Source organism: Mycteria americana, chromosome 22 (genome assembly GCF_035582795.1).
Source record: "Mycteria americana isolate JAX WOST 10 ecotype Jacksonville Zoo and Gardens chromosome 22, USCA_MyAme_1.0, whole genome shotgun sequence".
NCBI lineage: Eukaryota > Metazoa > Chordata > Aves > Ciconiiformes > Ciconiidae > Mycteria > Mycteria americana.
Window position 1 is genome coordinate 1111961 of NC_134386.1, and position 24646 is coordinate 1136606.

Consider the following 24646-nt stretch of genomic DNA (forward strand, 5'->3'; position numbering starts at 1 on the left):
GAAGGCTATGACTGTATGTAGAATTATACCTAGTTCTAGAACTGAGCTAAAGACAGATGATTTTCACATACTTGTTCAAATTCAGATATGAAATTAGATCCATCAAAACACTTTTGATTTCTAAACTTTTATTAATGAAGTACCAAATTGTATATAATTTTTCAGCAAAGCAAGCTTTGCCTTACTAGTCTATTATATAATGATATAATGCATTTAGGTTTTGATACAGAAGTCTTCAACCTGGAGACAGTAATAAAATGACAATATCTATATAAATAAATACCATGAGTGAGTGAATTCTGAATACACACAAGCATTTGCCAGCAGTCCGCTCTCAGTGCAGAGGTACAGACATATTTACCATTTCTCTCTCACCTGAAGAGCCAATGTTCATGAGAAAGCTCTCAAAAGTGAAGGTTTTTTCTCTTTAGGAAAATACCCGTGAAGCACAGCAACTGAAGCAAGCTGCAAATAAATGATCCGTAACCGACCACCTCCAAACTTCACAGTGCTTCATTGAGGCACCCTTCCTTGGATTCTCCTTTGGTTTGAAAATACTACTGACAATTTCTAGTAAAATATTAGGAACCGTTTAGAAGTAGTTGTTTAATATGAAAGAAGAAATAGTGAAGATGAAGGCAGGGATAAGCCTCAGGTCTGCAAATGCTGCACTCTGCATTTACAAGCCTGTGATCACAGGGGACACACCCTAAGGATCTGAGTTTGATGGTTAACAGAAAATTGAAAAAGCCTCGGAATCCCCACCACTATGGTTTTCTGAATTATGTTATAGGACATAATCTGTATTGGCTGCTTGATTTATTTTTATTTTTCCCAATGGTAAATATGCTACAGGAAAGAAACAGCTTTATATCTGCTACCTGGTTTTTATACGTGTTCATCTGATAACAATCTAGAATAACGCACAGGGCACGTGAAAAAGCAGCAAAGTGTATTTCACCAGCAAGCTTCCAAAGGAGTTATAAAGACCGAGTGAAGGAAGTCTGAATGAAAAATCCCCAAAGTTTCCTGTTAAAGTTTATGGTGCTTTCTAGAAGTGATTTCGCTAGATTTCTTTTTAAATGGAATTTGATCTTGCTTACTGTGGGATCACTCAGAGTTAAACAGATCCTAGAAGCATGCACACCTCAGGATATTTACATTACAGGGGTCTTAAAAGAAACTTCTTTATGTTTAGGAGAGTTTGTCTAAACTTGTTTCCTGAGATACTAACTCTGGGAGATACACAGATTTGGCAAGCTACGCAGAACCATTAATCTGCCCAACAGCAAAACTGAACTGCTGTGGCAAAGGTCCAGGTTCAGTCTGAAACATGTTTCCACAACTGTGAAACACTCTGGCTTTTCTAATCAGCTGAAGAATGAGTGGACGTTCTCAGGACTAGGCTGTTGAGCTGCGTTTCACAGCTAGATTTTTGTTGTTTCTTTCCTCCCAAGTACCTGTCTTTCCTAGTAAAAAGGCCATGCATTTCCCTGAGGCTGCATTAAAGTCTCAACTGTACATTTCAGAAAACCCTTCAGTTTATTCCAACAACTGGTATGAGCCTCAGTTTATCCAAAATCACCCATCCTGAATTCTAAGGTCATTTTCTGTTGATAGGTACTGTCAAAAACTGTGCTAAAAACAACACTCTCCTTATTAAGTTGTTAGCAAATGTATCACTTTTCTTCTTTATTTCAAAGTTTTATTTTAAAATAATTTTGCTGTTTTTGAACTAGAGACAGAGAAAGTTCCTCCTCCCCTCTTCACTTCATCCCTGCTTTTCTCCCTCCTCTCAACCCTCAGTTTCCTTAAACTGTTATGCTCCTTGGTACCAATTTATTGTCTTACCATACCCCTACTTCTTCAACTGCAGCTTGTGGCTTTCATCTGAAGAATGTCACCTTGTTGTGCCAAGAGAACAGGACTCCCTCTTCAAGCTCCACACCGTTGCCACACTCTCCATGCACACATTAACCCCAGTGACACACCCCAGCAGGGTAAACAAGCAGTTACCATTTCCTTAAAAATCTCCCAAATCTGGTTTCCCATAATTATACAGTGTTGAACAGAGCTGTATTACTGAATTACTGCCTTTCAAATTCCACTAACAGATTACTAGATTTGAAAAATACTGGCGTTTTAGACTCCCGCTTTAAATGAAGGATTAAGATGACTCTTCTAAGTCCTCCTCAAATCTTATTTTCAAGAATTACTTCATTTCATAGTGCATATTGGCGTTAAACACATTAATTGCTATCTGAACAGTTCCCTCTTAAACCCAATTTGTTTACATTTTCCAAAAGTAACCGGAACTTAGCCCTCCTGCATTTCTTCTTTTAATGGAATTATTTCAATCTTGTATTACCTTTCTTGACTATTTCACAAGCATTAGTGAATTAACTATGCCCACTCCCCCTTGTACATTGATGGATGCTAACTGCTCCTCATGCAATGCTATGATGATGTGCTTTTTGTACTAAAAATTCAGACTCCAAAATCTAAATATTAGTTTCAAGCAAAGAACAGGGATAAGAACATATCAAATTCAATTCCAAATTTTAATGGGAAAAAATATGGATAGAAAAGAAGAAATAATGGTGAGATGAACGGATGATTGCACATTTTTGAACGAAAGGAGATTTTTACTTAAACTTCATTTTTAGAAAAAGATGATGTTCTTAAAATAACCATGGTGATTGCTGTAAATGGGTAAGTGGGTGTGGTTGAACTCACTTTGTTTTTCCATTCTTAAATGTCAGGGAAGTAAACTCCAAGTTTCAGAACTATAGCCTGAAGAAAAAACACTCATCTGAATCATCCCTTTTGCTTAATTAAAAAAGAAACCCCAAGCCCTAGCCCCTGAGATGCACAGCCAGCTCTCTCTGTGAGGAATGTCATCATAATTGGCCTCACCTCTAGGGAGGAGGATTTTTGGCGGGAGGGCTGCAGGTTGGGTTTGTCTCCTAACACCCTGTCTTGAGGATATAAAAGAAGCACCGGGGCAGTGAAGGCACATACTTTCCTCTTCTACACCAAGCTGAGTAACTGACATTAGCGCTTTCTTCTGCTGCAGCTATGACTACTTCCTTCCTGCAGAGCTCCTCTTCTACTACCTATGGTGGTGGCTTTGGGGGTGGGGGAAACAGCAGCTCTCGCCTTTCCTCCATCCGAACAGGAGGAACCTGCCGAGCTCCAAGCATACATGGAGGATCTGGTGGCAGGGGTGTCTCCATCTCTTCGGCTAGGTATGTCTCCTCTGTAGGAGGTGGATATGGTGGTGGTTTGTGTTCTGGTTTTGGCAGTGGTTATGGAGGAGGCTACAGTGGCTTTGGTGGTGGCGCAGGCTTTGGCTTTGGTGGAGGAGCTGGCTTTGGTGGACGTTTTGAAGTTGGCGGTGGCTTTGGTGGTGGTGATGGCCTTCTCTCTGGAAATGAAAAGATAACTATGCAGAACCTGAATGACCGTCTGGCTTCGTACCTGGACAAGGTACGAGCACTGGAAGAGGCAAATTTGGATTTAGAAGTTAAAATCCGAGACTGGTATCAGAAGGAAGCTCCCACCAGCCCAGCCCGGGACTACAGTAATTATTACAAGATAACTGAAGATCTCCGAGACAAGGTATGACATTCATATGTAGAGGAGTTGTAAGAATGCATTAGAATTGTGGAACTGCATATTCCATTTCTTTAAAATAAACTGAAATCATTACAAAATAAATATTGAAATCCCCAAACCCAAATATCTTGTGGTTATGAGCATTCTAGCAGAAAAGAGTAGCTTCTTCTTAATTTAAAAAGCAAATATGTTATCCTAAAAATGTGACGTTTGTTGAAATTAAAAGGATTGCACTGAAAGTTAGCGAAACATGGCAAAATGTGCTTAGAATTATCAAAATATTTATTCAGTAATCAAATAGCAAAAAATGTGATAGGTAGGTCCCAAAGGCTGAAAAAATCATTCTCCTGGCTACAGATAAGATCAGGTGTTGTACAAATGTATTTTCTAATTATGTTTCTGATTTGTTTTACACAAAGGTATCTCAGCTCTCTGGTTTGCATATGGTATGTAGAAAAGAGCTTAGCATTTTTGGTTTTTCTCTATAAAAGCTGTAAGAATTACACTGTGACCAAAGAGCAACATAACAAATCGAAATGGCTATTGCAATCCCAAAAGCATGTTTAACCAGGGACATCCCAACAGAGGGCCATTTTTTTCTACCTTCTTTGATGATTTACAGCCTCCATAACTACCTACTATGTACTCAGGAGCATGATATTTCACCATTACTCACAGGAACCTTTTTCTGCGTTTCTTAATTGCCAGATCCTTGCAGCTACTATTGATAATTCCAGAGTCATTCTGGAGATTGACAATGCCAGGCTGGCTGCGGATGACTTCAGACTGAAGTAAGTCTACCTGGAGCACATTTGTCTTCTCTCTCCTTGTCTCTCTCTCTCAAAACAGTTTTCTGAAGTTTAGTATTACTTTTTATCTAGAAAATAAACTTCTTCAGTCACTGAAGGACACGTTTCAAAATTATGGATAGGTATTTTTCCTTGATAACTTCTGATGAAAAAAACCCTGGCAAACTGAATCAATGTCATGAAGTATCAGTTCGGAATATAAACCTGATAGAACACAGTATCCAGATCACTGAGCTGTTTCTGTAATAAATTATAGTTCATGTCTTAATTTTTTAGTGATGCTCTTAACTATTTTTACTAGCCTAAATCACAGCGGAAAAGACAACAGGAATAGGTTGGGATTTTCACTTAAAAGGAACAGAGTGGTGTGAAGAGATCGCTGTTTGGTTGCAGTAGTTCTCTCTCAGAGAGTCTGAAATTTAGAAAAGAAACACAAAGAGTAATTTGGGGCTTATTCAGCTCACGGACATCAGACAGTGCTGAAAAGATTATAAAGATACTTGCGCAACTGATTTATCTTGCAGTGATGTACCTGCAGGTTTATACTTTCTTCTCTAGTGTCCTAGGCAGAACTGGGCAATCTGTGCTTTTTTCACACCAAATTTGAGAGGACACTGCAAATGGACTGTCCTGTGTGACAACTTTTCTGTTGATGCCGATAATCATTATTAGGTTCTGCAAAGCGAAATGCCATGTACTCCTCAAGAATAAAATCAGATGGCAATACATGTCCTTTCATATGTCATAGTGAAATGTGGGAAAAAAAGACCTTTACTGCCTTTACACTTCTTTTCAAGATATATGTTTTCATTTATAGTCCACTGTTCCTCCTACATTCAATTTAAAATTTCATCATTTTATAGCTCTACTGAATACAAACTCGTACACATTCCAGTGCTTGTTTCTTTTTTAAACTGCAGATATGAGAATGAGTTGTTCCTGCGCCAGAGCGTAGAGTCCGACATCAATGGCCTGCGCAGAGTCCTGGATGAGCTGACTCTGTCCAGAGCTGACCTGGAGATGCAGATTGAAACACTGAAGGAGGAGCTGGCTTATCTAAAGAAGAACCATGAGGAGGTGAGACTCCGTACCAGTGCAGACAGGAAATTACTTTCCTTTGGAATTTATGACTCTCGGGCAGGGATGGGGAAATCCAAACAAAAAAACCAGAATGACAACATTACAGCTTAATAAGAAGAAAACTGTAATATTAAAAGAATCATAAGTGTGTCCTGAGGAGCATTTCTCTGATTCCAAACTGCTCAGACCTATTAGTTTCAGTGTGACATTCATAAGCACGCAACAGGTCACTGAGATAGTTAAGCCGAGTAAAAGAAACATACATGTAAGTCACATGTAAATATGTGTGTTGTGTGTGAGTATACACAGAGCAGAAAAGCATGTGCGATGAGAGATAAAAGTTGATAAACGTTTTTATGTGTCTTCCACCTATGATACTTGATAATAGAAGTACTGCGTACCACTGCATGGATTGCTGATGGCAGAAAGCACATGAGAAGAGACAGCCTAATCTTTTTTGTGCCCTCTGCCTTCTGCCCATGCAGGAAATGAAAGAGTATTCAAATCAACTAAGTGGAACAGTCAACGTGGAAGTGGATGCTGCTCCTGGCATCGACCTGACCAGAATTCTCTCTGAGATGAGGGAACAGTATGAAGCTCTGGCTGAGAAGAACCGTAGAGATGCTGAGGCCTGGTTCTTCACTCAGGTATAGTTACGCTGATAAACAGCAAATGGATGCATTGCCTCATTATTACTGCCCCAGCAGATGGGATGGGTGTCCTGGTTTCGGCTGGGATAGAGTTAATTTTCTTCCTAGTAGCTGGTATAGTGCTGTGTTTTCGATTTAGTATGAGAACAATGTGGTAACACACTGATGTTTTAGTTGTTGCTAAGCAGTGCTTACATTAGGCAGGGACTTTTCAGCTTCCTGTACTCTGCCGGATGCACAAGAAACTGGGAGGGGGCACAGCCAAGATAGTTGATCCAAACTGGCCAAAGGGCTATTCCATACCATAGGGCGTCATGCTCAGTATAGAAACTGGGGGAGCTGGCCGGGGAGCAGCAATCGCTGTTTGGGGACGGGCTGGGCGTCAGTCAGTCAGGTGAGTGGTTGTATCACTTTTTTTTTTCCTGGGTTTTGCTCCTCTCTTGCTCTCTTGTTGTTTTCCTTCTCATTACAAATTATTATTATTATTGTTGTTGTTGTTGTTGTTATTGTTCCAATCATTAAACTTTTCTTATCTCAACCCACGAGTTTTCTTACTTTTGCTCTTCTGATTCTCTCCCCCATCCCACCAGGGGGGAGGGGTGAGCGAGTGGCTGTGTGGTGCTTAATTGCCGACTGGGGCTAAACCACGACAATGGGCCCTCCCTTTCTCAAAATAATTGAAAAATTTTTTATACAATGGGTATGTGATTTTACAGTTGTTTTTTTCTTTCAGACCAATGAGCTGAACCGCGAAGTAGCCACCCATACAGAACAGATACAGACCGGCAAATCGGAGATCACAGAACTGAGACGCACAGTCCAGGGCCTGGAGATTGAGCTCCAGTCGCAGCTCAGCATGGTATGGAGCTGTCCCAAGCACATCACAAGTCACTACTAGTACACCCTCCCCTTTCTCCCTCTCTATCTTGCCTCTCCTTAGACTCCCGCTCTGGGAGACAAACCTGCATGCTAACCTATTCTGATGTTATTCCGCTTTAGAAAGCTGGACTGGAAGCCAGCTTGCGAGATACAGAAGGACGGTACTGCGCACAGCTAGCACAGATTCAGAACCTCATCACCAGCGTTGAGGAGCAACTGAATGAACTTCGATGCGACATGGAGCGTCAGAACCAGGAGTACAGGATGCTCATGGATATCAAAAGTCGCCTGGAGCAGGAAATCGCCACATACCGCCAGTTGCTGGAGGGCCAGGACTCTCAGTACGTTACTATATACAAATCCTGTGATGATTAGATAAGGTTAATAACATGACACGTTGTAAAGCTGTAATTTGTGGTTGCTAAGCTGACTCCAGATTACTAAATTACATTCACTGCATAGGCAGCCTTTTGAGTATTGGCAAAGCAGATGCCCGGCAAAATCCCAGGCATTGCTAAAACTCAAGTTAAATCTCCCGATCAATTGTGCTGATGATTTGAAAATACAAATGCAGCCATTTTGACTACAATGAATTGTAGAAGGCACCAGGCACCATAAGTATGTCTTACATACTCTTCTTGTTGACTGGAATAATAGCCTTCAGCCTGAAATAACCTATAAAAACCTGTTCTCATTACTCCTTTAGCTGTGTATTTTCTACACTTGTGCACAGAGGTGAAAATATGCATCATCATACACCAGTACTCCCAACTAGGAAAGAACTTGGTACAGACCACAGCTTACTTTAGTAGAATCTCCATTTTAGTGCCCATTTCTCATATCTGATCTGCACATGGAATTACTTTTGACTTCTGAGGAAGAATCAGCTCCTTATATTTTTTCTAGATTATGACATTTTGAGAAGCGGAGAAGCATATAGAGACACATCAGGACCAAGAACTGGTCTGACTACTGTTCATATTTCCTATCAAGTACATAGGAGTGGCCTTCAAAGCAGAAAGCACCTTAACAATAACACTAATAAGAACACACCTGAGAAGCAACCCATTGAAAGAACCGGTGTGAAATCATAGCTATTCACACGCAGAGGTTCCTAAATGGATCAACGGTTTCAGTGGACAGGGTCAGTGATGGTCATTAATCAAATATTTCTTCTTTTCTACAGGATGTCAGGAGTGAACCCTAAGGAAGGTAAGAAAAATTTTGATTTAAAGAGGGGCTGAAATGAATTGACAAAATAGGATTAAATGAACCTATCTTTTCTGCTTAGGATTTCTTCTTACTACCACAGATTCCACTCTCTCTGCAATTACCACATTCTTTATTATTTAGAGACAAAAATGTAATACTTTCTCTTATTTTATGTGCACTTTTGAAACCAGTAGCTTGGCAAAATGATTGCATGAACTCCTCATGGGGTTCTAAAATACCAAAATCTCCCAAAGATTCCTAAGTTCCTCTGCTGATTCACACAACATACAAGACACATCAAATCCGACGTGTGATGTGCACTCTTAAGATTTACTGGATGTAGGCCAGTAGGGAGAGAAGATAAGATGGAATGGCAGTTCCACCTTTGATATGTGAAAAAGATCTTGTGAGGAAACAAAACAAAGCCCATCGCACAGCTCTTCAGTGTGTTAGCAGTGCTTTTTTGTCCCCCTAGTTGAATTTTTTTTTTTCTCCTACACCAGCATCTCTGAGCATTGGAAGAGTTCGCACGAATGTGGAAGATGATGTAAAACCTGCTCCTACTCGTGAAAGGAGATTCTGATAAAGAAATACTGAATCCCCTCTTGCATATGACACCATATAAAACCACAGCAGCCTACACATTGGCTAATGCTAAGAGAAATATCCTTTTGCTTTCGCCAAATCACAAGAATGTAATCCAAGAATGTGCCACAGCTTGATGTCTTTCCTTAAATTTGCTCTCCCTTTTTACATGATCATTTGGCTCTATGGGTCAGGGATGACAAGCTTGTTTTCTGTCAGTAGGTATACAGTTTCCTTACAGAAGAACACAATAAAGTTTCTGTTCTGCTTGTGCAAATATGTCCAGTCTACTGTTGTTTTTTTGTACAGCATTGCCATACACATGACCACACACCCTCCCTAACGCAGTGCTTCCTGTAACCCAAAACAAGAGATGCTCAGTGGATAACAACAACAATAACAATAATAACTTTAATACTACTAATAAAGATTATGATGGACAGATATAAAGTGCCATTAGATTCTCCCAGGAATCTGAAGCTAATAGCGGCAAAAAACTGAGAAGATAATGCAAAAAATACTTAAGGTCTTTGTTCTGAATTCAAAGTGCACGACATGACTACAATTCATGCACGAACAAAATGCACCTCTGAAAAAAAAAAATATTTTTCCATATATACATTTACGTTCCTGCACTTCCTTCAGCAAAAAGGCCAATTCCCTTAGCTCTTGAGGAGGCACTAGGCAAGGTCCCAGTGAAATGACCTGTTCAAGCAGAGTTTGCTGTGACTATTTTGGTTTGCATACATAAGGAAGAAACTCCCCAGCCCATGTCATTACTGTAGCTGTTGTATTAGCAACACTGCCTTTTCGCAGCAGGAAGTTAGTCTGCAAATCTACACTAGTGTGACTGAGAAGAGATGCTTATAAAGATTTAAGAGGCTAGTAAACCCCAACTTCAGAACCATATAAAACATTTACATAAATGCTGTATTTTGCTAACATAACCTGTTTGGAAAATTTGTTGTTAGCCTCATCGCTGGGTATTTCAATTCACATAATAGTATCTACAAAAATTATTATCATTTCTAGAACTAGGTATTTTATTTTCCTTCCAACCTCCTCAGAGCCACTATTTTTCTGTCTTCTGTTTTCCGATATTTAAAAAAAATATATCTCCACTGCTGGCACCAGCCCCACAGTTTAGCCTTGAACGAGGCTGCAGGATCATTGGTATACCACTGTTAAGAAACATACGTACTGCTGGTATTCTCACTGGAAAGAACTGAGAAGAGGTCTTGCAAACTTCAGCAAAGCAGCATCACAATCTACCAGAAAAGAAAAACTGAACAGTACAAATGATATTTTTTCCTGATTCAGAAATCAGGTGACTATTATGTGTATCGCTCAGACAGCAAGAGAGAGAAATTCTACCACCAAAGGCAGCTATCCATTTGCATTTCAGATGGAGGAGTTGAATCAACAAGCCATGGTCGCACGATATTTACCTGTACAATGTAGGTGTCGAAATATTCTGCCTATACTTAAACTGCAGCTGAAAGTTGAGTTCAGTTTGCTTTTCATGTTCCAGTTCAGTAAAACAAGTATGATCCCCAAATAAAGCAACTCAGGACTACGCATCCCCCAGTTCCTGCTGGCTTGGGCCTGCCTAGCAGCTCCCCAGCTTACAGAGCGCAGTCTGTGTGATGCAGAGGAGTCACCATCTCATGGTGCCATCTGCTGACAATGGTTTATTTTCTTACTCGAGCATTGCTTTCATTCTCTAATCCGTGGATTCCATAGTCGACTAAAACCAAGTCCCATAGTGCCAGCCTGACAAAAGAGAGCTGTGTCTGGTTTTGAAGTAAGTTTTTTGGTCTTTTCCATGGATCCTCAAACTGTGTGGCATCCAGTTTGCAAAGGCTGAGCTTCAGAGGAAACACTTCCTATGTGCCAGATCACCTTTGGTTTGTATTACTTATCAGAAAAAATACAATTCTGTTTTTCATGATGGCGTGATATTCCGTGAAACTGTCAGGGAGTAAGACAGCGGCTATTCTGTCTCACAAACTGTCAGCCTCACTGCCAGCCAAGTTGTGAATCTCACTGAGTAATTTCACGTGAAATAAAGGATTCATTTTATTTCATGTAATATTATGTACATATGTATGCATCCATATTTCAATGTAGTATTTCATAGAACATTAGCTTGCTGAACTGCCAGGCTAGAAAATTCAGTTGGAAATTAACCTCTGGTGAGATGAACTGAACAGCACAATATCATTGGTTCTATTACAGTTTGGGGTTTTTTTTTAAGTTAGGCCTTCCTTTTTTGTCTGGTGCTTCAGGCTCTTCTCACGCTCAAGTAGCAGGGCTGATACCAGACTGTAGCTATTAGTAGTAGCTGTTATCAGAATATTTTGTGATAGCCATACCTTGTACTTATTGGAAAACCGTATCATCAATGATTAATTTCCCCAAACAATTATAAGTGGAGCATTTCTATACAATGAAGTGTATGAGGAATAAGAAGGAACATGTACTTGATGGAAACGTAACTGGTAAAAAGGAAATCAACAGGTGCCGAGCAGAGCTGACACAGAGCCACGAGGAGGAGCTCAAACCCTGCCCTGTTCAGAGCACGAGGCCCAGGAGGCATCCCAGGAGAGCAGGAGGCACAGCAATTCTTTATTACTGAAAAATTTCAAATGAGACAAACAGAGAAAAAAAGATTCCTTCAGGTTTCTTCCAGGGTAGTGTAACTCTGGTGTGTACAGCCTCTCCAAGCCCACCATTCCGAACGACTAACAGTGCTAAGTAAGATCCTGTTAAAGAGCTGAGCCTTCAACTGCTGTACGGAAAAGTAGCTGCACCATTACTGAGAGAGCCCATGCTCCACCAGCTTGCCACCCCTTCCCAAATCTTCTTCCTCTATCCCACCCCTCAATCACATCTAGAACTACTCTACACGCCAGGTAAACCCCATGGTCAGCATGGGAACGCTTCACGATTCACCACCTACTTACCTGCATGAGGAGTAAGAAAATCTTTGCAGAAGCCAGACTTGCCCATTCTATATTTGATGGAAGAAGTTCGACAGAGGGTTACTGGAACTTTTGAGAAAGACTATGTTTGCATGATTGCCAGGTCAATTGTTAGGGCCAGTAGCTTCAAATACTCACTTGAATTTTTCAAGTGTTGTTACAAACTCATATTCTAAATATTTTCTATAGCTAACCATATAAATATCTTAATAGTATTAATACTAGTAACAGCAAGAAATTCCTGCATTACTATCTATTTCAACAAGACTATTGAAATACGACTGCACCTCGAATAATGAAAAAATCACTAGAAAAGATTGATAAGTACCTAATTTTCATTATTTCAACTGGAAATGGGCAGCTGAAAGGACCAGCTGGGCTTACTCACTTTGGACTGGAGTTTTAGTCCAACGACAGAGGTTGGATAACTTCACTAAAGCCTCATGTCTCATACAGGCTGAAGCTGTCCGGTACATTAATAACAGTTTGACAGGACATGCTGCGTTGCAGGATTCACAGACTGCTGTAATTCTAAAGACTGAGAATTACAACGGAAAGAAAGTGTCTTGAGACACCCATCGCTGCCCCCTTCTCTATTTGTTCTGTAATGGACGATACTCTTCCCCTCATAAGCAGGAAAACATAACATATTAACTACAGGGTTAGAAAAAAGTCTGAGGCAGAGCTGATCCTGTTCCACACCTACTGATTTTAGCCACACCTCACTATTATAATATGAAAAGAAAAAGAAAAAAAAAAAAAACAAAACAACCAAAAGGAAAGCAATCCGGTGTGTGGCTGTGATTCCAAATAACAACAACAGTGTGTGCAGGCTCATAAATGCTTCAGAATTGACCAAGAGGAAGCACGTTTCATGATGACACAATCTTGTTGCTATAGTCATTCATCAAAGGGAAACTCCCACAGGAAAAGGCATAAAGCTGCTTCTGGAAGGCTAAGAAGCTGCTCAGTGCTAGTCAGTCAAACATTGGGTTAGATTCACAACAGAGCTAAACATGAGTACCAGCCAAGGCCCTTTTCAAATTTTTTCTGGGTCCCTCAGGGGTAGTTCAGGGTGTGGTTTGGCCCAGCAAGGAACTTCTTACAGACCTTCAAGTGCAGATGGTGGTGCCAGCAGCACACATTCCTCTTCCTCCTCTGCCAGACCCCTCTGGCTGGCTACTGGAGGAGGGGCACCTTGGGGAGGCTTCGGCGAGCACCATGGGGAAAGCATCTTCCTGGGTGGGAATGAGAAACAGACTATGCAAAACCTGAATGACCGTTTGGCTGCCTATCTGGACAAGGTCCGGTCCTTAGAAGCAGCTAACGCTCAGCTGGAAAGCTGCATCCTAGAGTGGCACAAGACAAAGTCTCACGGAAAGAGGCATGACTTCAACCAATACGAGCAAAACGTCACTGACATGCAAAGACAGGTAAGTCAGAGCTCTAAGTGACTATGGCATTCTGTGCTCTTTTAAAGAATCTGGGTACTCATTTGTGCTGATGGCTTTCCTTTAAAGAAAGTTAAATAAAACCTTTTAAATGTCAGAAATACTAATGAAAGCAGTTATGGGTCCTGGGCATAAACATTCTCTGTGTTCACAAGGAGGAGAATGGGGTACAAGAAAGAAAGGCTGGAAGGAGACAAGGGGCATTCTGCAAAGCCTGGTAGTAGAAAGAGATGTGTCTGCTGCCGAGTGCTCGTTTCTGTACGTGAAACCGCGGTCTGAGTAACTATGTCTGGCAGAATTTGCTCTTTTTGACTGCACATGTATTCAAGCAAATTACAAAGCAGGCAAACTGAAGAGACTGCCTTCTTTCATGCATGCTGTCTTTAGACATACTGTTGCATTTCATTTCTTTGATTCCTGCGGCAGCAGACAATGAAACTACAGGAGTTTGGGGTCCAATGAGCTTATGTAATCAGATGGAAAAATACTTCATTGTAATTAAGAAAATAGCAGCGACAAATTCCTTGTGGATGTTTTCACTATAATTAAAAGGAGAATTTCTGGTTCCTGCCAGTAGTTAATATTAACGTTCAACAGTAACTCTTTCAATCTCCCAAACTCACGTGTCTTCAAATTTAAGCATAATATTAATCTGTATTCATAATGAACATACTTAGCACTGTAACCGTCTGTGTGACTAATCAGTGTAATTAACTTTACATAGCCATACGGGGCAAAAACCAAAGCTATTCCAAATGCGACATTGCAGTTTTCCCTCCACTTTTTATACTATGGTTACCTGGCATTCTCAAGACCCTGAGAAATTTTTTTCAAAAGGGCTTGGAGATGGTATTATCCCGCATCTTTGCTGATGGAGGCCAAGGACTTAATCAAACTCCCTGCTCACTGTTAAATGTGTTGCCTCCAGGCAGAAGATGAGGCACTCCGACCACAGACAATGTGGAAGGAGAGCCAGAATTGTCATCACCTATTTCTGTTTTAAGGATAAAGCAAGGTCATCCATGCTCAAGAAAGTGCTCACTTGAGCACTTTTTTTTTAACTGATCCAGAGATAAAAACTTGTTCATCAAGAATATAAATGTGTTCACATTGATTTGGAATTAATAAATCAGAAAGATTTAGGAAGACAGTAAGACTAAAAACATAATGCTGACTGGGGTAAAGCCCTCACTTTTGAATAGGTTGTACCCAAAACACTTATTATTAACACTCACCACTTAAATAGCTATCACCGGCGACAGGCACCTGTTAGATTAACGGCTTCTCAGCCAGTATGTACTGAACGTGGTGCTCGTCCTGGGGAGGACGGGCTATTAAAGGGTTATTTGCAGATGACAATTCAGTGATTTAACCCGGAATTTTTGCTTTCTCTATAAATTATTGCAATTAGCACCATGACTGCCAGCAAAATGAGTGAAACTATAGCATCTAATTATTAACCATAATTAAATTAATTAACCATGAATTAAAAAGTGAAGCTAATTTAGCACCGAAAATGAAATTTAGACAAAATTTAAGATCCTATGTCCAATAACCCAGGAAGTCTAAGATGTACTGGCTGTCTAAACTTGGAGGCATATAATGATTTGGGTCCTACATTTTGGACCACACTCTTCCCTGGATACCTGAACTCTGGATGAACATGCCAGATGGAGCAGCAAGTTGCCTTGCTCCAGCCTGACTCCATTGTAACCCAGATACAAAGTAAAATAGCACCAGACCTTCAGGTAAATATCTCGTTCAAACATCCTGTACAGCTAAATAAGCAAACTGATTTACAGAGCATTCAAGCAGATGGGATCAATGCTGTTGGACAAAGGACACACGAAATGCTGAGGAAGAAGTCAGTGCAGGAAGCATTCTTGAAAAAAATTGTTTTGAGAAGGAATTTGAGTGTATTTAATATATAGTAATGTGTGAGTTCTGAATTAAGGTATCTGTGAGTTTGCGGATTGATATTAGTGATGCACCCATATTCATGATGGATGTAGTGAAGAAATCTGTATAATTATAAACAGATAAATGTCCACATTTGACACGCACTGCCAACTGGCATAGCAATCCGTATCGTACAGCACTTGGCAAAACACTGACAATTGTAACTCCTTTGTTGTACTCTTTATCCTTTCAGATTGCACAGAAAGAGTCATAAAGCATTTATATAAATGCGTTGCTGTGTTGCATGATTATGAAGGGGCACAAAGTTGAAGAACTCATATGCTGCTTCCTCATTGCCTTATCACCCTCCATAGTAAAATTTACCTTTCTCTAAGGGTGGATTCAAGAGTTGCCTCTTCTCTGACAACAAATTCCAGGCAGCAACACATTTAGGGTATTGTCATACTTCTTCAGCTGGCCTTGATCATGTGCCAGGGCAGTATCCGAGGGTGCTGCTAATTGCTCAAGAATGTACAGTCCGTTAACAGATTAGTTAAAACATTCCACAAGCACCTTCTTTTTTACTATGAAGTAAACTTTTGACACTTCAGGACAATTTTGTCATTTCCTTGTTTCTTTGTGATTCATTTAGGTGTGGGAAGTTTTACTTCAAGGTGCTGAGAGCTCTGTAAATGGCTAATGATTTCTCTACAGCCATAATGTACCTTGTTTTGCTCTGTAAGTGTTGAGTGAAGGCAGCTGTTGGAACAACAACCATGCTTCTCTTCCCTCTTTGTTAGAAAAGGACATGACGTCCAACAATTACTAGTTCCTGCTAATTATGTATGAGTTCCTGCTAGAATTCTTTCAAAGATTTTGAATGGAATATTGAGCTTTTCATATTCAGATCTATAGTTCAAAGCTATTTCATGTTAACAGGGACTTATAAGTCTTTTCAGTGCATGCTGAGTACACTAAATGAATGATGCGGTGCACTTTCTCCTGCACCTTTTAGGGCAATTTTCAACATCCAAAGCAAAACCAGAAACATGAATTAATCACTCCATGCTGCTGGACAATTCAGTACAGTTATAGGTGAATAACTGAATGGACCATGACAGCTAGATGCCAGTGTTATTCTCAAAATGACAATCCATGCAACTCCAGCCTGAAGCACATGGTGGACTTGGGGGGTCCTGCTCATGAGTTGCTGTGACCATCATCATTATACCTCTGTCACAACACTGATTCAGCAAGGTGTTTATCCACATGCTTACTTTTTAGATATTATTAATTCTAGCATTTTGATTGTACTCAGACACAGCTTAATGATTCTTACTGAAATTTGCCCTACAGATGACCAAGGCTGCTTTTCCAGCAATGCTAAACAGAATCAAAATCAGTTCACAAAAAAAGAGGAAGACAGTGATTGTTATTCTGTAATAATACCATGAAGTTTGTGTAATATTATTCATATCCTCTACCTGGCCAGGAATAAGATGACTCTTCCTCCTCCATATCCAGAAAAGTAAGATGAAGAGAAAAGTAAGATTATGGACAAAAATTGCAGAAACATCTGAGTGAATCAGGAAACTAAGCTTCTTTTATTTATGTACTCTCCTTAACGTGGGACTTCTACTATTTAGATGCTTCCTACAAGTAGCAGGGAGTCTAACAGCACAGCACAGGTTATTCACCATCACCATGTGGCAACACTGAGTCTCCCGTTGGATTCTCTGTTTTCCAGATTGAGGACAGCAAGATCACCAATGCCAGTATCCTTTTACAAATTGATAACGCTAACATGGCATCTGAAGACTTCAGGCTCAAGTAAGCTCTTCTTTGGTTTCCTGATTAAGTTTCAAAGAGGATTAAGCAAAATATTGCTTTGTCTTTATAATCCAATATGAAACTGATTTTCTGAGGTTTTCTGGTGATACTGGATAAATAATACCAATGTAGAACAGAAAAAAAACCCAAAAAGGATAAAAAGGATGTAAAAACCACAAATGATTGCTGCACAATCTTGAGTCACCCTGTTTATGATACTTAGTTCAGGTCCTGAAGAGCAGGTTTTACAGTAGACACTTGATACTTGTGACAAAAGGCATTTAAAACTGTCATCTGGGAATACAAATTAACCCTTCTCTGCACTATGCTTCTCCAGTCCAGCCCAAATCTATTTCCTGTACTTATCACCTCTTCTTCCCAGCTCCACAGGAAATACCTGTCCTTCAGCATCTTCTGCTTTGGAGTCTTCTAAGTTTTGCCACAGTAAATGGGCCAGTGCTTCCTTGGCTACCAGTACACAGTTTGATTTTTCAGTACATTGTTGCACAATAGTTCTCAGACTAACTAAAAAGCCAAAATGTTTGGTCAGAAAACTCCCAGGCAGATCTTTGCAAAGGAAAGGAATGTACATTTCTGTAAGTTAGATGTCTTCGGAATCATGAAGATTTGTCTTATTTTCAACAGATGATCAGCTATTTAAAAAATCTCTCAGCTTTTGGTAATATTGCAACAAACTTAAAGACTGAACACCGTAGGCTTTATCTCGCCTTGCCTTTCTTTCTTTATCGTTCAGTAGTGTCATAAAAAGGAAACAGTGGAACTGCTTTGAGACTAGAACCATAGGATGAGTCTGATGGATTGAATGTAGAAACATCACTAGCGCCCACAAAAATGAAGTAAAGGGAGAGATTTTGAGGAAGAAAAGTGCTTTATATGCCCAAGGGAAGATCCGGCAGTGCCCTTCTGACTTTGGCTCACTTCAGATGGCAAACTGCAAGGGTTTAGGGAGGAATGTTAATAACTGGCTTCCATGACATTTTTCCTGTTTTCTGAAGGACTGAAAAGTTATCATTTTGGAAAAACTACCGAAAGCATTGGCTGTTGATACTGTTTTCACATCTTTATTGGCAAATTTTTGAGACTCATATTCTCAAAGCTTTCACAGCCTGGTGCATGTTAAAATGCAAAAAGGAAAATGAAAGAAAGAGCGTTGTTTCATACCATATAGGAGGAGTTGTGAGGAAGAGAGAAAAACAATAATGAAACCCATCTTATTTTTAAGACTATTCAAGAATATTCAAAGAACATATTTTAGAAACAGAGTTTGTTTCCTTGCTTTTTTGTTCTCTCTAGTTCCCTACATTGAGGACTTGAGCAAGTCTACTTCTCTTTGATACTACTTATACAAGAGGCTAGAAGCAGTCTGTTCTCAACAAGCATGTTTTATCTTCCTTTTCCTCGTAAAGGTATGAAGCAGAAAAGTCTCGCAGGCAGGGAGTGCAGCTTGATGTTGAGAACCTGCGTAAGGAGCTCGATGGCCTGACCATTGTTACAACAGATCTGGAAATGGAAATTGAAGGCTTGAGAGAAGAGCACATCCTCAGGAGGAAAGACCATGAGGAGGTAGAAAAAGTTCCACTTGGTAAAATCCTATCACACAAATCTTTGCTACCATGTAATTAACTTTGAGTAAGAGCCACAATCTATAAATGGGATTGATGATTCAGAACCTAATCATGTTTCTAAAGAAGCCAATGGGAGTCAGATGAGGCACAAACTTTGTGTGCTACTTTACCAATTAAATGGGGATTTCAGAAAGGATAACAAATTGGTGTATTTTCTCCCACTCTTTTCTAGTCACCTACCCATCTGTCACACATAGCTAATAATAACTTCCATATTCAACAGAAATGTTCTCAGAAATACTTAGATATAAATACACAGAGATTTCAAGTAAATAGGAAACGTTGCTGGTTGCTGTTGAGTTTTCCTCACAGAGCCTTTCCCCTCAACTCTGGATATATCATTTCACAGAATCACAGAAGCACGGAGTGGCTGAGGTTGGAAGGGACCTCTCGAGGTCACCTTGTCCACCCCCTAGCTCAAGCAGGGTCACCCAGAGCAGGCTGACCTGAACTAAACAGACCTTGAATTCTTGAAGGATCAAAATTAAAAAGAATGGTTGCTGAAGTCAAGTAAAATTACTTATTCCTGCAAAATCCTAAGCACAATAATTAGGTAATACTTAATAACTGTCAAAAAACATGCTGCTCTGAATTATTCCAGAGCTATACCACAGTGGTCTCTGTTATTCCCACATATATGATACCACTGCTTGACAACATGCTGTTTCCATTTTGCTTGATCTGATGTTGTTTTCAGTTATTACCTAATGCAGAACCAATCATCCTACTCAGTATCTGTGGATTATTAAAATGGAGAATAGAAACACAAGGGTTACACAGCAGTCGGTGAAGCTGTCTTTGGCTGGTCCCCTTATAGCCAAGGATACTACTGAACAGCTATAATAAAGCAGTTCTTGGCAGCAGGGCAACCAGCAGAGACATCAGTATGTCCAGCTGATCTGCATTTTGGAGGCTGTGATGTCATACCCTGAAATGCCACTTTGCCTGGGCGCTTTTGCAAATGGTACCTAGCACATAAGATTGTGCTACACCAGAAGGAATGTTACCATACCTGCTTGACTTGCCCTGTAATTATGTTGTTTACACAGTAATTATATGCTTTAATCCAATTATTCCTGTAGCAATTACATAGAACTTTTACATTACTCTCCTGTAAACTTAGTTATAGTTCCATAAATATTAACATACAGGGTAAGAAAGATGAAATTACTGTTAGATTTTCATCAAAGGATTTGGGTTCCTAATAGATAAATAAATAAAAAATGTCAGTGCTTCTTCATTAAGTATATATCTTCCAGAAATACTATATGAAAAGATCTTCTCACATGTTTTTTATTGAGTTCTCTAGCACAGTTCTGGCACAGAAGCAGATATAAGTAAGTTACTGGTTTAAGTCACGTCATAGTATTATCCAGATATAAAATTTGCAAATAGTGCTACCTGAATATATATAACAATTAACCTATCACAATGAAGAAATATTCTGGGTATTGTGGGAGGATGGAACTGAAGAAGACAAGGCAGGAATGAAAACTTTCCACTTTCATAAACAAGTTTGCTTGTTTCCTCTGCTAATATATGAACAGGATATGGAAGCAAATCGCTCATCACAAGATTTCAAAGTCAATGTAAAAGTAAATGCAGCACCTCCTGAAGACTTAGCCAAGATTCTAGCAGAAATAAGAGAAGATTATGAAGCCATAATTGAAAAGAATCGTCAAAGCCTTGACAGTTGGTACAAAGAACAGGTAACAGCTATTTTCTGCTCATTTCAAAGATGCCTGTTGCTGTACATGAATGGCCAGAATCAGTAAGCTTTTCTCTTGCTTTTGCTCCGTAGAGTGCAGCTATGTCTCTGGCAGCAACCCCCAATCCAGAACAGATTCAGCGCAATGAGAATGAGATCAAGGATCTAACACGTACTTTACAGTCCCTGGACATCGAGCTGCAGGCACAGATGAGTAAGGTATCTGTTGTAGACATCTCTGGCTGGTCACTGTTACTTCATATATTCTCATAAATTGTCGTGGACCAATTCTTCATTTAAATCTATAGCCTAATATAACTTTATTGTAGTTATTAAAGCATCAGTGACATTGGAATTTGGACCATGCTTGACTTTGCCAGAATATGCAAAATAGATTTGGCAACTATCAACAAGAAATGAAAAATTTATGTCTCTCCTTAGAATAAAATATGGGGAGAAGAAAAAGACGAGATGGGATAGCTGACTCCATGATCTAAAAAGAAAATGTCCAAGAAGACAGATAGTAATACACATTTCATATTTACAACCTCCATTATAATGCGTGAAATATTTGAACTGTGAAAAATGTTGGTGGGGAATCTTCAAAAATATTACTCAGGTCTTGCACAGGTTAAAGCTCACATACCTGTGACTTAGAGACTTTGGAGCAATTCTGGACAATGAATGCACAAACTGACAAGAGTCAACAGTTACAGGAGCACAGCTTTGGCGCAGAAAGAATATGACAGGGATAATTACTCAGGTTTTGCCTCTCATTATGCACACATGACACGGCTTCATGATTCTGCTGTCTTCACATGACTAGTCATGCAAATGTATAAGTGTTCAAATTACCAGTCTTAATTTTGCAATCTTCTAGCCAGAGACCAAATTTGCTGGCATTTCTGCATTCTATCTACCACCTAAATAATAACCATAGTACCGGTATTATCTGCTCTGTCAGAAACACATGCTGGAAGACACCTTGGCTGACACTCGGAATTACTATGCTGTTGCGCTTCAAAACATGCAGCAGATCATCTCCAAATGTGAGGAAGAGCTAAGCCAGGTTCGTCATGACATTAAGCAGCAAAATAACCAATACAAGGTTCTTCTTGGGATCAAAACCCGCCTGGAGAAGGAAATTTCCACTTACCGCCTGCTGCTGGAAGGGAATGTTGACGGGTAAGGCAAAGCCACCCTGACTGGAATAGATGAGAAGAGAGTTCTCATATTCGGGTTATTTATTTGTTTGTTTGTTTATGCTTAATCAAAGCTTATGAGTTCCATACTACATCAAGGGTTGGTATTTTAATGTGATGGATCATAATAAAAAGCTTGAGCCACTTAGTATACAGAGAAACTTGTACCCATGTAATTTGGATCTCCTAAATTAATATAATTTTTTATTAAAAAAATAATAATTCTACACTCCTACAGCATGCCTATCTCAGCATAGGAAAAAATGCCAATTTCAGTAAAATTCACAGTCATTTCCAAACTTCAAGACAAGTTCTAGATCAAAAAGAAGCCTGGAGACAAGTTTAGATTTTCCTGGTCAGCCATCTGCAGTTACAAATACCAGTACACAAAACCTGTACAGTACACCCCTCTGCTCAGGGGTTGTTTGGTTTCCCCATCTCTGCCTTGCCTGAAATCTCTGCATTCAGAAATCTTTGGGCCTCTCTATTCTTTATTCTCTCATCTTATATACAGAGTATGTCTTATTTACACAAAATCAGAAAAAGGAAGATTAGCAGCCTTTATAACTAAAAATCTCAGGGTGGCAGGACAGTATGACACCAAGTACGGAGTTATTTGTCAGAAGCCAAAATGGGATCAACTTGGGCAACTCAGAACATATGAGAAGCAATGCACCTAATCCACAGCAGAAGCAATACTGAACAGTTTAAGGTGAGAGTATCTGTACCTAAGACTACCGAAGAGGAAAAGTTCTCGTGGTATAAAAGCATCATTCTTTTTTTTTTTTTTAATCTCTTTTTGTAGTGGTATGAGGTCTCCTTAGAATCAGTGAGAAGAAAGGGATGAATAACTTCTTGAAATTACTATAATAATTATTTTTTCTCTGTTTTATTATCTTTACAGGATAGCAAGAAAATCTGAATCAAAAGCTAAAGGTAAAAGCCCCTTACTTCGTTCTCTGTAGTGACTCTTAATTATTGTCATTTCCAATCAAATTTTACTCAGAATAATTTTAACCTTACATGAATGAACTACAAAAAGTTTGCATAGCAGTCAATTCTCGTGTAGGCCAGATTTGAGAATAATTTCAGTGATTCATCCGTTTTGTGAAGGGCTGCACTTCAGAGCACATTCTGCTGTGTCTGCGCACTCATGGACTATCCTCAGATTGACCTCTGTTAGTCAAACACGTTGCCCAAAGCTCAGACTCAAGACTAAAGCTTTCACGGTATATGAGGAGGCATAGAGACTCCATTTGGTGACTAAAGCAGTGTTGGGGCTTGAGAGCAAACAGAACATCTGCATGTCTGGAAACTCATATTCTGGCATGAGCATGACCTACAGACATTTAGGTTGATCTGCTCTGAAGTTATATTTGCATTGGCAGGGACGTAGCTGTATTATTCATTTGCCCTGACCTGGACAAGACTCAGGGTGACTTTCTGGCAGTACATTTCACAAAGAGCAATAATAGGTATTGACTTAAAGGGAAACATGTAAAGATAAATCAGCTGAGGAGGTAGCTGGTAAATTACTGTAAATGAAGCTTTCCCTGCATCATCTTGTCTCAGCGTTGCTTCTTGTCCAATTAACCTTTCTTTTTCTTTCAGAACACGCTAGGCTGACCAGTCGAAAGATCAAAGCAATTGTCCATGACAGTGTGAATGGGCAGGTGGTATCTTCCACCATCAACGAGATCCACCAGCAAGCATGAAGTAAAAAGTTCTGCTAACTACCAGCTTTCCTAGCGGGCTAAGCTCTGACAGCCCTTCTCTGCAGCGACATGCTGTATGTTGGTCCCCCTGGGTGTAGAATAGGGATACTATCGTGAACTCTCTCCTGAAATGATTTGCAGCCTAATAATGAAAAGTGCCATACAGAGCTAGGTATAGCTGATATTGTTAGTTTAAAGAGCTTTTAATCATCAAAACGCCGAAGAAAAGCTATTCAATGAAAATGACTGGCTGAGCTGGTAATATATGTATTATGCACATTGCACTGGGGCATGAATCTCCATCTGTGATTCATTTATTGCTCTGCACATTATCTATAATTTAGAGTGAATAATCTCTCAACTTTTCTCCTGGTCTTATGTCTCTCATCATATACCTCACTGCAGCCAATAAATTCTTTTCCATTACTTGTTCTGGTCATTGAAATTTCCAGTTTTGCTTTTTCTTACGTATGCAGCAGCCCAAAGTGGCAGTGATACTGACATAGGTCAAGACTGCAAAAGCCTCATTGTTTCAGGAGGTATAAAACTGGAAGGACACAAAAAAGAAGAAAAGAGGTGACACAAGTTACAGGTGACATTTACATAAGCAAAACTATTACACTTCCCTATATACAACCTTTCAATGTCACCATTTAAAAGAGCATTATTAGTAGGACTGTTGTAAAGTACACTTTACTGAAACAGTCACCCTAGAAACATTCTATTCTTCAGCTTGAGACATTTTCTTTAACTGTCTTTACACACTTTCTTTCAAGGATTATAAGTACTTTTCCAGATACTCTCATTCTTTCTCAGTGACTCATTTAATCAAAAAAACCATTTCTGTTATTTGCTTTCCTATTAATGTTCCTTGGTTTTGGTGATGGGTTCTGTAGTCAGGATAGACTGGTATATGCAAGGCATACGAACATAAGGGGACAGGCCCAAGCTCTTTAGCCAAATGCAAGCTTCTTCCCCTTTGCCACATCAGCCCAACCACCGACTCAGCAGGAGACCCTAACAGCAATAGGAAAATTTCCAGTGATATGCAAAGCTAAACACTGAGCAGGAAAAAGAGAAATATTATTAGGGCTGTTTAGACGAGGCAGACTGTAAAGCAGAAGAAGGAGACACAAAATGGAGCATAATGAGTGTCTGTACGGATTTGCATTCCAAAGTCAACGTCTGCATATAAAACAGTGTGTTCAGGGCAGTCTCATATTCATGAACAAAATTGTCATTGTACTCTTTCATACCTACTCATAAGGGACTCTCATAAAGGATTCCTGTTACTTGCTTTGCTTTGAAACAAGGCTCACATAAGAAAGTGAAAATTTCAAAGAAAATGCAGATTTAAAATAAACAAAGTCCATCTCTC

At 39.7% G+C, this 24646-nt stretch overlaps 2 protein-coding genes across 2 annotated transcripts; both read left to right on the plus strand.

Moving 5' to 3' along the window:
• Window positions 1–3078: 3078 nt before the first annotated feature.
• LOC142419775 (keratin, type I cytoskeletal 19-like) lies at window positions 3079–9042 on the plus strand. The gene is made up of 8 exons (XM_075523047.1): window positions 3079–3621; window positions 4327–4409; window positions 5348–5504; window positions 5993–6154; window positions 6891–7016; window positions 7157–7377; window positions 8223–8248; window positions 8752–9042. The coding sequence occupies exons 1-8, from the start codon at window positions 3079–3081 to the stop codon at window positions 8829–8831; spliced, it is 1398 nt and encodes a 465-aa protein (XP_075379162.1). The 3' UTR covers window positions 8832–9042.
• Window positions 9043–12772: 3730 nt separating this feature from the next.
• Window positions 12773–23698, plus strand: KRT23 (keratin 23). Its single transcript, XM_075523112.1, has 8 exons — window positions 12773–13250; window positions 16915–16997; window positions 18425–18581; window positions 20191–20352; window positions 20445–20570; window positions 21316–21536; window positions 22458–22489; window positions 23165–23698. Exons 1-8 carry the CDS (start codon window positions 12834–12836, stop codon window positions 23266–23268), a joined length of 1302 nt encoding a protein of 433 aa, XP_075379227.1. The 5' UTR covers window positions 12773–12833; the 3' UTR covers window positions 23269–23698.
• Window positions 23699–24646: the final 948 nt, after the last annotated feature.

Excerpts from the sequence above, each read along its gene's own strand:
- LOC142419775 (XM_075523047.1), top strand. The coding sequence starts at position 3,079 with ATGACTACTTCCTTCCTGCAGAGCTCCTCTTCTACTACCTATGGTGGT. Across the intron at positions 4,410-5,347 it reads GCGGATGACTTCAGACTGAA|ATATGAGAATGAGTTGTTCC; the intron begins GTAAGTCTACCT and ends TTTAAACTGCAG. Across the intron at positions 7,017-7,156 it reads TCCAGTCGCAGCTCAGCATG|AAAGCTGGACTGGAAGCCAG; the intron begins GTATGGAGCTGT and ends ATTCCGCTTTAG.
- KRT23 (XM_075523112.1), top strand. The coding sequence starts at position 12,834 with ATGAGTACCAGCCAAGGCCCTTTTCAAATTTTTTCTGGGTCCCTCAGG. Across the intron at positions 20,571-21,315 it reads TGCAGGCACAGATGAGTAAG|AAACACATGCTGGAAGACAC; the intron begins GTATCTGTTGTA and ends CTGCTCTGTCAG. Across the intron at positions 21,537-22,457 it reads CTGGAAGGGAATGTTGACGG|GATAGCAAGAAAATCTGAAT; the intron begins GTAAGGCAAAGC and ends TTATCTTTACAG.